Source organism: Psammomys obesus, unplaced genomic scaffold, assembly GCF_907164565.1.
Source record: "Psammomys obesus unplaced genomic scaffold, mPsaObe1.curated_primary_1811, whole genome shotgun sequence".
In the NCBI taxonomy this organism is placed as follows: Eukaryota; Metazoa; Chordata; class Mammalia; order Rodentia; family Muridae; genus Psammomys; species Psammomys obesus.
In genome coordinates, this window is record NW_026593874.1 from 101253 (window position 1) to 114419 (window position 13167).

Here is a 13167-nt window from a genome sequence, read left to right on the forward strand (position 1 = left end):
CTGGCTGGCCCCCTCCCTGGCCGGCCTCTCGCTGACCCCCTCGCTGGCTGGCCCCCTCACTGGCCGGCCCCCTCGCTGGCCGGCCCCCTCGCTGGCTGGCCGAGGCTCTCCTGTCTCGGGACCTTTGCACATGCTGCCTGCTGCCTGCACACTCTGTCCTTTACTCCTGCAGGGCTCCTCCCTCGTCCTCTGCCTAAGTGTCTTCTCAGACCAGAGTGTCAGAAAGGAAGAGCCTCGCTGTCGTCCTCATCAGCCCACAGGCCCAGTACCGAAGACCCCGGACCAAGAGGCCCCCAAACACATCTGGGAACAGTGAGGAAATGCTCTCCTAAGCTGGGGCTGGACCCACCCCGCTCGCAGGGTGCCCTCCCCGCTCTGGCTCTCCTCATCCTCAGTTTTACAGACGGGAACCGAGGCTTGGTAAGAATTAGTGTCTTTGGCCAAAGCTGGAACGGAAAGGGCAGAAGTGGCTGTCTGAAACCGCACTCTGCGCTCACTGTCGGCACTGCCGGAAGTTAGCTATCTCCTCACTGCGGGATACGAACTCCGGGCAGAGCTCCCGCAGAAGTCGCCACCCATGGCTGTGAGCACACAGAGAGGGCTAGGGCCACAGGAAGGGCAGTCACGGGCCCTGCCTCCTGCCCCCACAGCTGGCCAGGGCTGGGCCTCTGAGGTCTCATCTTGGAGGTGGGGTCTCCTAGAGCCCAGGCCGCCAGGAGGGGCTGGCCGGTGAGGAGAGCGCTCCGTCCACCTCCGAGGGCTGGAATTACAGCCTGTGTCCTTATGCCTGGCTCGTTTCTTGTAAGACAGGGTCTCCTGTAGCCCAGGCTGGCCGCAGAGTTAGCATGTAGCTGACCACGATCCTCCGGCCTCTGCCTCCCAAGTGCTGGGCCCACAGGTGCGTAGAGCCCACCGGCTCAAATAGAAACATTTTATTACTATTATTTCCCTTTTCTTTTTCTTTCTTTCTTTTTTCCTTCTTTTTGTTTTGTTTTTTGAGACAAGGTTTCTCTGTGTGGCCCTGGCTGTCCTGGACTCACTCTGTAGACCAGGCTGGCCTGGGACTCGTAGTGATCCTCCTGCCTCTGGGATTCCAGGCGTGCACCCTGGCTATTGCTGTAGCTCATCCCTGGAGAACCCTCACGGCCGCAGAGCTGCGGCTCCTTCCTACCTGGTATTTGTTGGTGGAGTTGAAGGGGATCTCGGCCACTTTCTTGTTGCGCTCCCGCATCAGCTTCACGGAACCCGAGGACAGCTCGATGCACTTGAGCAGGGCGGACTCCGAAGCGTCGCCGGCCACGTCCCTCTGCGGCAGGAGAAAGCCAAGTGAGGCGGCAGTGCGGGGGAGGGGAGTGTGCAGGGCCAGGCAGGCGGGTAGTGCGGGGTGTGTGTGTGTGTGTGTGTGTGTGTGTGTGATGCAGGGTGGGAGGGCAGGGTAGAGGGTGGGAGGGGAGTGTGCAGGGTCAGGCAGGCGGGCAGTGCGGGTGGGTGGGGGGGTATGAGGGTGGGAGGGGAGGTGGAGGGAGGGTGTGTGGGATGAGGGTGGGAGGGGAGGCGGAGGGAGGGTGTGGGATGAGGGTGGGAGGGGAGGCGGAGGGAGGGAGGGTGTGGGATGAGGGCCGGGCAGGCAATCTGGAGCACCCACCTTCAGCACGGGGATGTTGTCCTGGCCGCCCTTGAAGACAGCCCGGTTGCACAGCCCGGCGATGTGGGACAGGGCCACCCAGGTGTGAGAGCTCTTGTCGAATGAGGTCCCTGTGGGAGTCCCGAACGTGAGGCCAGGGGACTCCCGGGGGGCGGGCGCCCCATGCCCACCCTGAGCCCTACCGACCTGACTGGTCCTCAGTGGTGTCGGCCTCGTGGATCTGGTTGTCAAACCACATGTGGGCGACGGTCATGCGGTTCTGGGTGAGTGTGCCGGTCTTGTCGGAGCAGATGGTGGACGTGGAGCCCAGCGTCTCTACGGCCTCCAGGTTCTTCACCAGGCAGTTCTTGCGGGCCATGCGCTTGGCGGTCAGCGTCAGGCACACCTGGACGGCAAGGGTGCGGGTGTGCCCAGATGCCCACAGCTCGCCCGCCTGGCCTCGGCTCAGGCCACGGGAGCACCCGGCGCTGTGCGTGAGCCTCAGCTGTGGCCTCAGAACACACACTCACACCGACTGAGGCGGGGGCGGGGGCTGGAGAGGGGGGGCAGTGACTCACAGTGACTCGGGGCACACGCACACCTCTGGAGACTGCTGCCCCTGGGCCCCCTCCCCCAGGGCCCTCCCCCAGAGAAGTAACAACCAGGGCTGTTACACAGAGGAACCCTGCCCCGAAAAACCAAAACGTAAGTAAACAAATAAAAATGGTTAAAAAAAAAAAAAAAAAAAAAGGTTACAGTGTCTCAAAGAAGAAAACAAAAACAACAAACCAACCCTGCAGTCAGGATGGGCAGAAAGGGCCGGCTGGGGCGCAGTCAGAATATTATCCACCAATGAAAAAGTCTGCGTTATGGCTGTCTACAACCACGTGGATGAAACTTGGTAAAACAGTTCAGTTAAAAAGAGCCAGATAAATCGGGGTGGGGGAGGGGGGCTGGCACACGCCTTTAATCCCAGCACACGGGAAAGAGAGGCAGGCAAGATCGAGGCTAGCCTGGTCTACAGCGCGAGTTCCAGGACAGCCAGGGATAACCCCCCACCCCCTAAAAAAAGAGAGCAAGGTGTATGCCTGTGACCCCAGCCCTTGGGAGGCCGAGGCAGGAGAAGCACAAGTTCAAGGCCTTACAGGACTACGTGGGACCCTGCGCTCCTACAAGAGACCCGGGTAAGAGTTCACGTAGAATAAGCCCATTGGAAGGAAGTTTTGAAAAAGGGGAAATAATTTACGTTATCAGAAACCAGAGTTAGGAGTTCTCTTGGCTGAGGGTTAGAGCCTGAATCAGGCCACGAGGGGAGCTCTGTGTGGGGAAGCTGAGACAGTGTTTTTGGCTTTTGAGGTTAAGATGCTCTCTCCCTCTGTGTGTGCGTGCGTGCGTGCGTGAAGCCTTCAACACTGGACAGTTTATCTGTTGACTGAAAGGAAGGAGGAATGGAGTAACACCTATGACACCTCCTCTTCAGACCCTGAGAGCAATACTGCCGGGCCCGACAGAGACCCCTGCGTCAAGCCCCGGGTCACATCCCTGATGCCACAAAACAAAGGAGAAAGAAAGCCAGCCAGGGGGTGGAAACCCCGGGGACCCCAGGTCGGCTGAGGCCGTGGGGAACAGACCCCGGGAACCTCGGGCCTGCTGAGGCAGTAGGGCTGATGGTCAGGATCGGTGGAGAGCCACTTTATAATAAAATCAGAAAAATGGGCCACAAGATGGCTCCGTGGAGCAAAGCACTTGCAGCTGAGCCTAGGACCTGAGTTCAGTGCACACAGCACACACACGGCGCAAGGAGAAGGGAAAGTTGTCTGCTCGCCTCCGTGTAGTGCCGTGGTGCATGTGCAAGTGTGAATACACAGACACCGTGTGCCGCCAGGCGGGCCACGCGCATGTGATAAACTCCAAGAAAGGGAAGACAGGGCTCAGTGGTTAAGAGCACCGTCTGCTCTTTGAAACGACCGGGGTTCCATCCCCAGCACCCACAGGCAGCTCACAACTGCAACTTCAGTTCCAGGGGTCCTGACACCTTCACACGAATGCACATAAAACAAACTTAAACAGATGAAAAAAGAAAGAAAGAAAAGGAAGGATCACTCCACTTCCACCATGGTGAGTGTACCCCAAGTCTGTGAGCTGAACTGGAGGGCAACAGGGGCAGATTGCTTAGTGGTTAGCAGCACCGGCTGCTCTGGCGGAGGACACAGGTTCAGCTCCCAGCACCCACATGGTGCCTCACTGTGCGTCCAGTTTCCAGGGGACCCAGCGCTTTCTCCTGACCTCCAAGGCTTCAGGCATGGCACACACACATGCAGGCAAGCTGGGCTCGGCCACATGCATGCACGTATGTGTGTGAGATGGCTGGACGCTTGCAGGGGACCTGGTTCTGGTGCTAAGGTCTGCATGGCGCTCCTAACCTGTAATTCCAGTTCAGGGCATCTGACACCCTCAGACCCAGGGAACAGACCCCAGCCTCCTCCCTCAGACCAGGGGTCCAGGCCCAGCCTCCTCCCTCAGACCTGGGGTCCTGGCCCAGAGCCCTCCCGGGGGCTCAGCCTTACCGTGACAGTAGCCAGCAGCCCCTCAGGGACATTGGCCACGATAATGCCGATGAGGAAGATGACAGCCTCGAGCCAGGTGTACCCCAGAATGAGGGAGAGGATGAAGAAGGAGACGCCCAGGAACACAGCCACACCGGTGATGAGCTGGATGAAGTGCTCAATCTCGATGGCAATGGGCGTCTTGCCCACCTCCAGGCCCGAGGCCAGCGTGGCAATGCGGCCCATGACTGTGCGGTCGCCTGTGGCCACCACCACACCCCTAGCGGTGCCTGCGGGGCCAGAGAGAGGGGCTCGAGTCTGCTGGGGTCAGAGGGCCGGGAGTACCCGCCTCCTGAGCCGCACCTCTGTGCCCGTGCCCCCCCCCCCGGGGTCCCTCCCTCACCTTCCACACAGTTGGTGGAGAAGAAGGTGATGTTCCGGGTCTCAAGCGGATTGTCATGCGTGCAGTCCGGGGAGCGGGTCTGGGGTTCGGATTCGCCAGTCAGAGAGGAGTTGTCCACCTGGGGATGGAGTGGCACACTTAAGTACAGCGTAAGGCCCTGGGTCAGGAGCAAGGAGCCAGGGAGGAAAGCCTTCCCAGGAAGTTACAGAAAAAGGCAGGGAGTCCTGTTCACCCTGTGGCATCTGGGAAATCAAAAGACAGCAGGCAGGAACAGAACTTCTGCCCAGGTCTACAGCCCTTCAGAATTTCTGTGGAATGGGCCTGGGCCTAGACTACTAGGTCTGAAGGAGAGCTGGGGTATGGACCCCTGGGTGTGAGGGAGGAGGCTGTCCTGACCCCTGGTCTGAGGGAGGAGGCTGGCCTGGACCCCGGGTCTGAGGGAGGAGGCCGGTCTGAAGGCTTGGTTCTCACCCTCACCCTTCCTCCTTCCAGGGAGCAATTGTGGCTGTGACTGGCGACGGTGTCAATGACTCCCCAGCTCTGAAGAAGGCTGACATTGGGGTGGCCATGGGCATCGCTGGCTCTGATGTCTCCAAGCAGGCTGCCGACATGATTCTCCTGGATGACAATTTTGCTTCCATCGTCACTGGTGTGGAGGAAGGCAAGTGGTGGAGGGGTGGGGGTCGGGGTGCGGGTCAGAGTGGGGGCTGGGGTGGGGGTCTGGGTGGTAGAGGGGTGCAGGTTGGGGTGGTGGAGGGGTGCAGGTCAGGGTGGGGATGGGGTGCAGGTCAGGGTGGGGAGAGGGTTTTGGGTTGGGGTGCAGGTCAGGGTGGTGGAGGGGTGTGGGTTGGGGTGGAGGATGGGGGTCGGGTCGGGGTGCAGGTGAGGCACTGGTAGAAACCGAGTCACTGCTGGAAGCTGTATTCACGGTGAAGCAGAGGATTCTGGGAGGCTTGGAAGGCCCCTCTTCTGACTGGGCACACGCTCATAATCCCAGGGCTGAGGAGACTGAGGCAGGTAGATTGCTGTGAGTGCGAGGCCAGCCCAGGCTATGAGTGAGACCCTGTTCCATATACACATCCATACCCATGCGCTCGAGTGAGACCCTGTTCCATATACACATCCATACCCATGCGCTCGAGAGCGGGGGCGGGAGGGAGAGGGAGGTCCGAACTATAATGAGCTGAGGATATAATCCAGGTATTTCCTGGCTTGTGGAGGATTTGAGTCCCATTTTTGGCACCAGTAAAAGGAAGCTTGTGACAAGCAGGGCAGAGATGGCGCACACCTTTAGTCCCAGCGCTCAGAAGGCAGAGGCAGGTGGATCTGCAAAAAGCAAACAACAGCACAGTCGAGCACATGGGAAAATTCCATACCTTTAGTTCCAGAACTGTGGAGGCAGAGGCAGGAGGATTTCTGTGCTTCCAAGGCCACGCTGATCTACACACAAAGTGAGTTTCAGATTAGCCAGGGCTGTACAGACCCTGTCTGGAAACAAACAAAATCCAGAGCAAAGTCAGTGAAGCTAAGCCCTCCGAAACAAGCTGGCTGCCGTTGGCCCTGTGTGTGGCCTCTGGAGGGAAGCCCAGCTATCTCTTTCGGGCCCTAGACACCTCTGCGTAGGCGGACAAGGCAGGCACTCCTGGGCGGGCTCCGCCTTCCGCATCATACAACAGTGGACAAACTCGTAATAAATAACAAATTGGGAGAGGCAGATAGGGAAAGAGCGAGAGACTGTGTATGCAGGAGGCTGGGGGTGGGGGGGGCTCTAACTCCCACAAGGGACTCTTCCGGATCCCGAAAGCACCTCTCGTGGCATCTTTTGTCATTGTCACGTGGTCTCTGCTCTCTGTCCTGCCACGTGCTGTTTGCTGGCGCGTCCATAGCTCATCTGTTTGCCGAGGAACATTTTAGAAAGAACAGCTGCATGGAAGGAGAGTGACTGTCACGTGAGGACAGTATGACGTCTTTGATACAGCGAGCACTGTTTTTTTGTTTTTCCTTCTGACCGGGTGTCAGTTTGGCTGGCCTGCAGCCCAGACTGGTCTTGAACTCCCAACAATTCTCCTGCCTCAGCCTTCTGAGTGCTGGGTTTACAGTTGTGAGCCACAGCCAACTGGCTGGATTTAACAGACACATAAGAACGCAGAACGTGTACGCCAGGTGTGCTGGGGCCATCTCAGCTCTCGGCACTTCGTTCCAAGCCAGCTGGTACACACGGCAGGATCCCGCCTCGAAGTAGGGGCCGGAGAGCTGGCTCCGCAGTCAAGAGAGCACGAGGCTGCCACAGAGGGCCCAAATTTGGTTCCTGGCATCCACGCCAGGGAGCTTGCTTCTGTCTGGAAGGGCCCCGGTGTCCTCCGCCTGCCGCAGGGATCACCCTCACCTTCTGAGCAACCCACCCCTCTCCATAATTTTAAAAAGCAGCTTCGCTGGGCAGTGTAGCCACTCATGTCTGATCACAGCACTGGGGAGGCGGAGACAGGCGGTCTCTGAGTCCCAAGCCAGGCCGGTCTACAGAGCGAGGTCCAGGACAGCCAGGGCCACACAGAGAAACCGTGTCTGGAAACCTACAACAACAAACCAGCTGCTTGCTGGCGTATACCTGTAATCCCAGCCCTGTCCTTAAAAAGAAATTACAACCTGATGGGCTGCCGTGCGCCGTTTGGACATAGGTGTGTGCTGGCTTCTGTTTAAGCGGGGCCAAGCATGAGGAGGTTCAGCGCCCGTTCCCCTAGCTTCTGGGACATCCGCTGTGCGTGATCAGGGGACAGAAAGCCCCAGTCGGCACAGCGGAGTCCCACACCTGTGGCTTTCCTTTTTATGGTGTTGGGGTGTGGCCCAGGTCCTCGTGCATGTAAAGACTGAGGCCGGTGAATTGTGACGTCTCGAGGTGCCTGCCGAGCTACTTCACAGCCCCCAACTCCTAATCGCGTGTCTGTGTATGCGCACACGCCTGCGCAGGAGCCCAGGGTGGGCAGAGAGTGTTGCTTCCCCTGGAGCTACAGTACGAAGCCGTTGTGAGCCTTCATACAAGGACACCGGCCAACAAAGCCCGGGTCCCCGCTAGAGCCGCGTCCACTCCTACCCATGCAGCCAACTCTGGAGCACCCTCTGTAGGAGGAGGGGCCTGGAGATAAGAGCCCACTGTGTAGTCCAGGCTGGCCTTGAACTCGTGGCATCCCTCCTGCCTCAGCCTCCTGAGTGCTGGGATCCCTGAATAAGATGGACTCTCTTAGATTCCACGTGAGAGCGGTCACGTGGTGCTCGGACCCCTGTGCCCTCACAGAGCAGAGGCCCACCTGCCTCTGCTTCCCGGGTGCTGGGATTGAAGACGTGTGCCACCGTGCCATGTTCTCCCCAATGCCTGTGGGCAGGTTTGCTCAGACTAGCCTGGGTCCGGAGACCCGGCTGCCCTGGTCCCCCGAGGGCCGGCATTGGAGGTAGGCCCCACCGTGCCCAGCGTTGGTTTTAGTTGTTGAAACCTGCTGGCCGTGTAGGCCTGGCTGGCCTGGAGCGCGCCGTCTAACCAGGCTGGCCCCGAGGTGCTGTGACTCTGCTGCCTTTGCCTCCTGCGGGCTGGAAGGGCTGGAATTACAGGCTTGCGCCACCATGCCCGGCCTGTTCATTTTCTCTTCTGTTTCTCTTCTCTGTGCCTGTTTCAGTCTGTTGCTTTTTTTTTTTTTTTTTTTTTTTTGAGACAGCTGGGCTTGTCCTTACTATGTAGCTGAGGATAACCTTGAACTCCTGATCTTCCTGCCTCGGCTTTCCAAATGCTTAGATTACAAGCAGGCGCTACCGCACCTCACATTTTTTTTTTTAAATGGGTTATAAAAAGATAGACAAAACTGGGTTGTTTTATTTTTAATAAGTTTTCCCCATAGCTCGACACTTGGAGAAGACAGTGGGTGGGGCTGTCTGTGCTGCTGCTGCATTTTGACCTTGTATGTCCTGCGCTGACGGCTGAGTTCTAGCACGGGGCATGAGTTAACCTGCCAGGATTTTGCTTACATAGACACCATCTCCTCTCCAGGTTGTTATGCAGAAATAACGCTGACAGTGACTGTAAGGTCAGCCACAACACTGTAGAAACAAGAAACAGACAGACAGACTGACAGACACCCCCAGCTCCATTAAAGTCCCTTCCTGGCCTGAGCGCCCAGCAGCACATTTGCCATTTTCACTTGTTTGTCTAAGTGGGCTCATGCAGTATGAAGGCTTTTGTATTGTATTTTATGTTTTTTTTTTTAAATTAGCAGGCCCAGTATCCACACCGGTTTTCTTGTTTTGTCCTTTGTTTGTCATGGTGCTGGGGTTTGAACTCAGGGCCTCCTGCATGCTAGGCAAGCTCTCTACCAACTGAGCTGCAGCTGACTTTTAGCATTCAGTGTACTACCTCAGCCTCGCCCGAGGGCTCGTGCGGCCGGGGCCCCTCCCTTTCCTTCCTGTGCTGTCCTGAAGTTCAGCCACCGCTCACTGCCATGGGTTCCCAGGCTGGCTCTGCTTTGGGACCGTTAGGATAATGCTATGGTAAACACTCATAAACTTAGCTTCTGGTGCCCATGAGCGAGCATTTCCCTTGGGTGTAAGCCTGGAAGTAGAGTTACTGGGTCGATGGGGGTAAAGGGTGTTTAACCTTGATAGACCGAGCAGCTCCCCAAAGGGTGCTGTGACCAGAGGGACAAATGTGAGAGGATGAGGGTGAATTAGATAACATGCAAAGGCCTGGAGATGTGGATGGGGCTCTCATTAATAGAGCCCTGCTTAGACTCCCCCAGTGAGGGGCTGGGGGGTGGCTCAGTGGTGGAGCCCCTGCCTAGAGTCCCCCAGTGAGGGGCTGGGGTGTGGCTTAGGGGTAGAGCCCCTGCCTAGACTCCCCCAGTGAGGGGCTGGGGTGTGGCTTAGGGGTAGAGCCCCTGCCTAGACTCCCCCAGTGAGGGGCTGGGGTGTGGCTTAGGGGTAGAGCCTTGTCTGGCATGCAGGAAACAAAAAAAAACAAAAACAAAAACAAAAACCAAGGACTAGACAGGAAAGGACTTAGGGCTCCAGTAGACCCCACGTTCTAAGCTTGCTCTTCCCCTACAGGCCGCCTGATCTTTGACAACCTGAAGAAATCCATCGCCTACACCCTGACCAGCAACATCCCTGAGATCACGCCCTTCCTGCTCTTCATCATGGCCAACATCCCCCTGCCCCTCGGTACCATCACCATCCTCTGCATTGACCTGGGCACTGACATGGTGAGCTGGGCAGGCTGCCACCTAGGGCCAGGGAGGGCCACTCTTACACACATGCGCTCTGTCTGTCTGCCCCCCCCCTCCACTCACACAGCCCATCTCTCTCCCATCCAGGTCCCCGCCATCTCCTTGGCCTACGAGGCTGCTGAGAGCGACATCATGAAGAGGCAGCCCAGGAACCCACGCACGGACAAGCTGGTCAATGAGAGGCTCATCAGCATGGCCTATGGGCAGATTGGTGAGGACTGAGGCTCAGAACCAAGGGCCAGCACAGCAGAGGGGAAGCTCAGGGCGAGAGCCCTATGTCTTCCTGTTGGGGCAAAGCCCTAGAGAGTATGTCCAGGAAAGCAAAGCCCGTGGGGCTGAAGGACTCTGGGTGTCCACTCCTGAGGAGTTATGGTTTCTAAGTGTCCCGAACAACCCACGCTGGCTTCTGATGCTGTGTGGGCAAGAATGGCCCTGAACTTGTGGCCCTGCTGCCTCCACCTCCCGAGGCTGCAGTTACGGGCGTGTGCTGCCACAGCCAGTTGATTACTAACTTCGGATTAACCTGGGCCTGACTGCAGGCTGGGCAAGCACTCCACCACGGTGACACCCCAGATCGCTCTCTGTTTTGAGGCAGGGTCTCCCTAAATTGCCAGCCTGGCTTTTAATTCGTGTAAGCCAGCCAGGCCCTGGGCTCTCCGACCCTGGGTTCCAGCCTCCTGCTGAGCTGGTAGCAGACGCCTGGGCCACGAAGCCTGGCTCCTCCAGGACGATCAGGGTGTTTGGGCAGCCTGAGCTGGGTGGCAGCAGGCCTAGGGGGCCGGCTGCTGTGGCGGTCTCAGCAGGCCCTGGGGGTGGGAGGCAGTGAGCATGCTGCCAGCCCTGCCTCACCCACCCCTCGGCTCCCTCCTCCCCCAGGGATGATCCAGGCCCTCGGCGGTTTCTTCTCCTACTTTGTCATCCTGGCAGAAAATGGTTTCTTGCCTGGTAACCTGGTGGGCATCCGGCTGAACTGGGATGACCGCACGGTCAATGACCTGGAAGACAGCTACGGGCAGCAGTGGGTGAGTGGGGCTGGGCACTGAGATAGCATCTCCCTCAGTCCCAGGCTAGCCTCTCTGTCCCCGAGAGGGACCTCCCGGAACTCCTACAAAGCCAGCTCAGGCCTCGTCCCTTCAGAGCCTGGCCGCCCTCTGTCTTTCTCGGAGACCCACAGGGCCCCCCAGTCCTGGGAAATGATTAAGGCTCTCTAATTCTTCGTTCTCCTAACACCTGCCTCTTTCCGAGATCCCAAGGGGCTGCAAATCCAAGAAAGAGGGCAGATCCCAGGCCTTGGGAACCCCTTGCAGTGGGGAGTGGGGTGGATCTGAGGCCTTGGGAACCCCGCGGGGGGCGGGGCAGTGAAGGAGTCCGGGGGCTCTGGTCACAGTACGCCACCCCACCCCCGTCTCTGCAGACCTACGAGCAGAGGAAGGTGGTGGAGTTTACCTGCCATACAGCCTTCTTCGTGAGCATCGTGGTGGTCCAGTGGGCTGACCTGATCATCTGCAAGACCAGAAGGAACTCAGTCTTCCAGCAGGGCATGAAGTGAGGGCCGAGGCTGCTCCCCGGGCTGCCTGTGTCTCTCCTCCCTCCTTTCCTTGCTTTGCTCTGCACTGACTTCCTCTTGAGGGTGTTTTAGGCTCTAAGCTTATCTCCCCGCGTGGGTGAAGGGAGCTCTGGCTCCCTGGGTCTCCCTGTTTGTTACCATTGCTTCCACAAACCCGTCCCTGCTCCTCGCTTCTTTCTTTCTTCCCTTCTCTCCCTCCTTCCCTTTCTCTTCTTTCTCCCTCTCCCTTTTCACTTCCTGCTTGAGACAGTCAGTGCCCTGGTATTTAGCCCAAGCTAGGGTCAAGCTCGTGGCAATCCTCCTGCTTCAGCCTCCCAAGTGCGGGTGACACGTCCTCGCCCCCGTGCCTGGCTGTCTTTCTCTGTCACCGCTCCTTGCGTCTTCCCTGCTCTGTCTGCTCCTCTGCCTGGACCCCCTCCCCTCTGAACATCACCAGTGGCTCAGGCCCTGCTCCCTCTGCTTCTCTTCGTCGGTCTGCCTGTCTCTGTGGGTCGGGGGGAGCCTGGTGTGGGGTGCTCCAGCCAAGCCCCGCCTTCCTGTGCCCACAGGAACAAGATCTTGATCTTCGGCTTGTTCGAGGAGACGGCCCTGGCAGCCTTCCTGTCCTACTGCCCGGGCATGGACGTGGCCCTTCGCATGTACCCTCTCAAGTGAGTGCCAAGCCCCGGGAGCACCACGCTGCCACGCCCTCTGCCCTGGTGTTCCCCTGGGTGTCCCTGCTCTGCCCCTGTGCCACCCTGTTCTGATGCCACCAGGTCCCGAGCACTCCTCAGTGGCTTCACAGATCCTGGGAGATGGTCCTTCTTCCACCCCGACCCTCACGCCCCCTCTCCCCTCTCTGCAGGCCCAGCTGGTGGTTCTGTGCCTTCCCGTACAGTTTCCTCATCTTCGTCTATGATGAGATCCGCAAACTCATCCTGCGCAGGAACCCCGGGGGTGAGGGCTGCGTGCGGGGGGAGAGGGGGCACGCGGGCTGGGAGGGGAGGCGGGGGTGAGGGCTGTGGGGGGGTGCAGAGGCTGGGAGGGGAGGCGGGGGTGAGGGCTGTGGGGGGGTGCAGAGGCTGGGAGGGGAGGCGGGGGTGAGGGCTGTGTGCGGGGGAGGGGAAGGGGGGCAGTGGCTCCTCTCGGGGTGTGTCCCTTTCCTTTTCTCCTTCCTCTTCCTGTTTGCCCCTCCTCTTCCTCGCTCTTTTCCAGCCTGGCTGTGTCAGGTCCTGTCTGTGTCAGGTCCTGACTGTGTGGCTCAGGCTGCCCTTGAACTTGAGCGAGTTCCTCAGGGCTGGCGTGACAGCCTCCCTGCCCTGTCTTCTGGGTCACCCTTGTCTGTACGGCTCTTTCTCACTCTGTCTGTCTCTGTTGTTGCAGGTTGGGTGGAAAAAGAGACCTACTATTGACCTCAGCCCACCACGTGCCCCGCGCCCTCCCTGCCCCAGCCCAGGATAGCCCTCTCCGGCTCCCCCATTTTGTACTCTGAGGGGCGGGGCCTCCTCTCCCCATGGCCCCCTCTCTCCTTGTGGCCCAGTCTCATCCCCCACCGTGGCCACTTCCCACCTCGCCCTCTCCTCCCCGCTGGCTGGCTTCTCTCCCCGACAGCCCCGGCCTCTCTTCTCCTCCCTCTCCTGTGTCTCCCCCCTCTCTCCCGTGCAGCCCGGCCCCTCATTCCCTCCCTGGGCACTTTTTTACTCCCCTGAGCCCCATCTCCAGGCTGACGCCATCTCCGGTTCTAATTCTGAACAATTATCAAATATATCAGTGGGGAGAGAGAA

At 58.8% G+C, this 13167-nt stretch overlaps 2 protein-coding genes across 2 annotated transcripts; one reads left to right on the plus strand and one right to left on the minus strand.

The window, feature by feature from the left end:
• Positions 1 to 1108: 1108 nt before the first annotated feature.
• LOC129684257 (sodium/potassium-transporting ATPase subunit alpha-3-like) lies at positions 1109 to 4815 on the minus strand. The gene is made up of 6 exons (XM_055617362.1): positions 4780 to 4815; positions 4574 to 4691; positions 4192 to 4460; positions 1832 to 2030; positions 1646 to 1755; positions 1109 to 1306 (listed from the first exon to the last, which is right to left on the minus strand). Exons 1-6 carry the CDS (start codon positions 4813 to 4815, stop codon positions 1124 to 1126), a joined length of 915 nt encoding a protein of 304 aa, XP_055473337.1. The 3' UTR covers positions 1109 to 1123.
• A 117-nt stretch (positions 4816 to 4932) lies between these two features.
• LOC129684258 (sodium/potassium-transporting ATPase subunit alpha-3) lies at positions 4933 to 13167 on the plus strand. The gene is made up of 9 exons (XM_055617364.1): positions 4933 to 4946; positions 5032 to 5234; positions 9659 to 9813; positions 9925 to 10048; positions 10714 to 10859; positions 11252 to 11382; positions 11953 to 12054; positions 12249 to 12340; positions 12767 to 13167. The coding sequence occupies exons 1-9, from the start codon at positions 4933 to 4935 to the stop codon at positions 12793 to 12795; spliced, it is 996 nt and encodes a 331-aa protein (XP_055473339.1). The 3' UTR covers positions 12796 to 13167.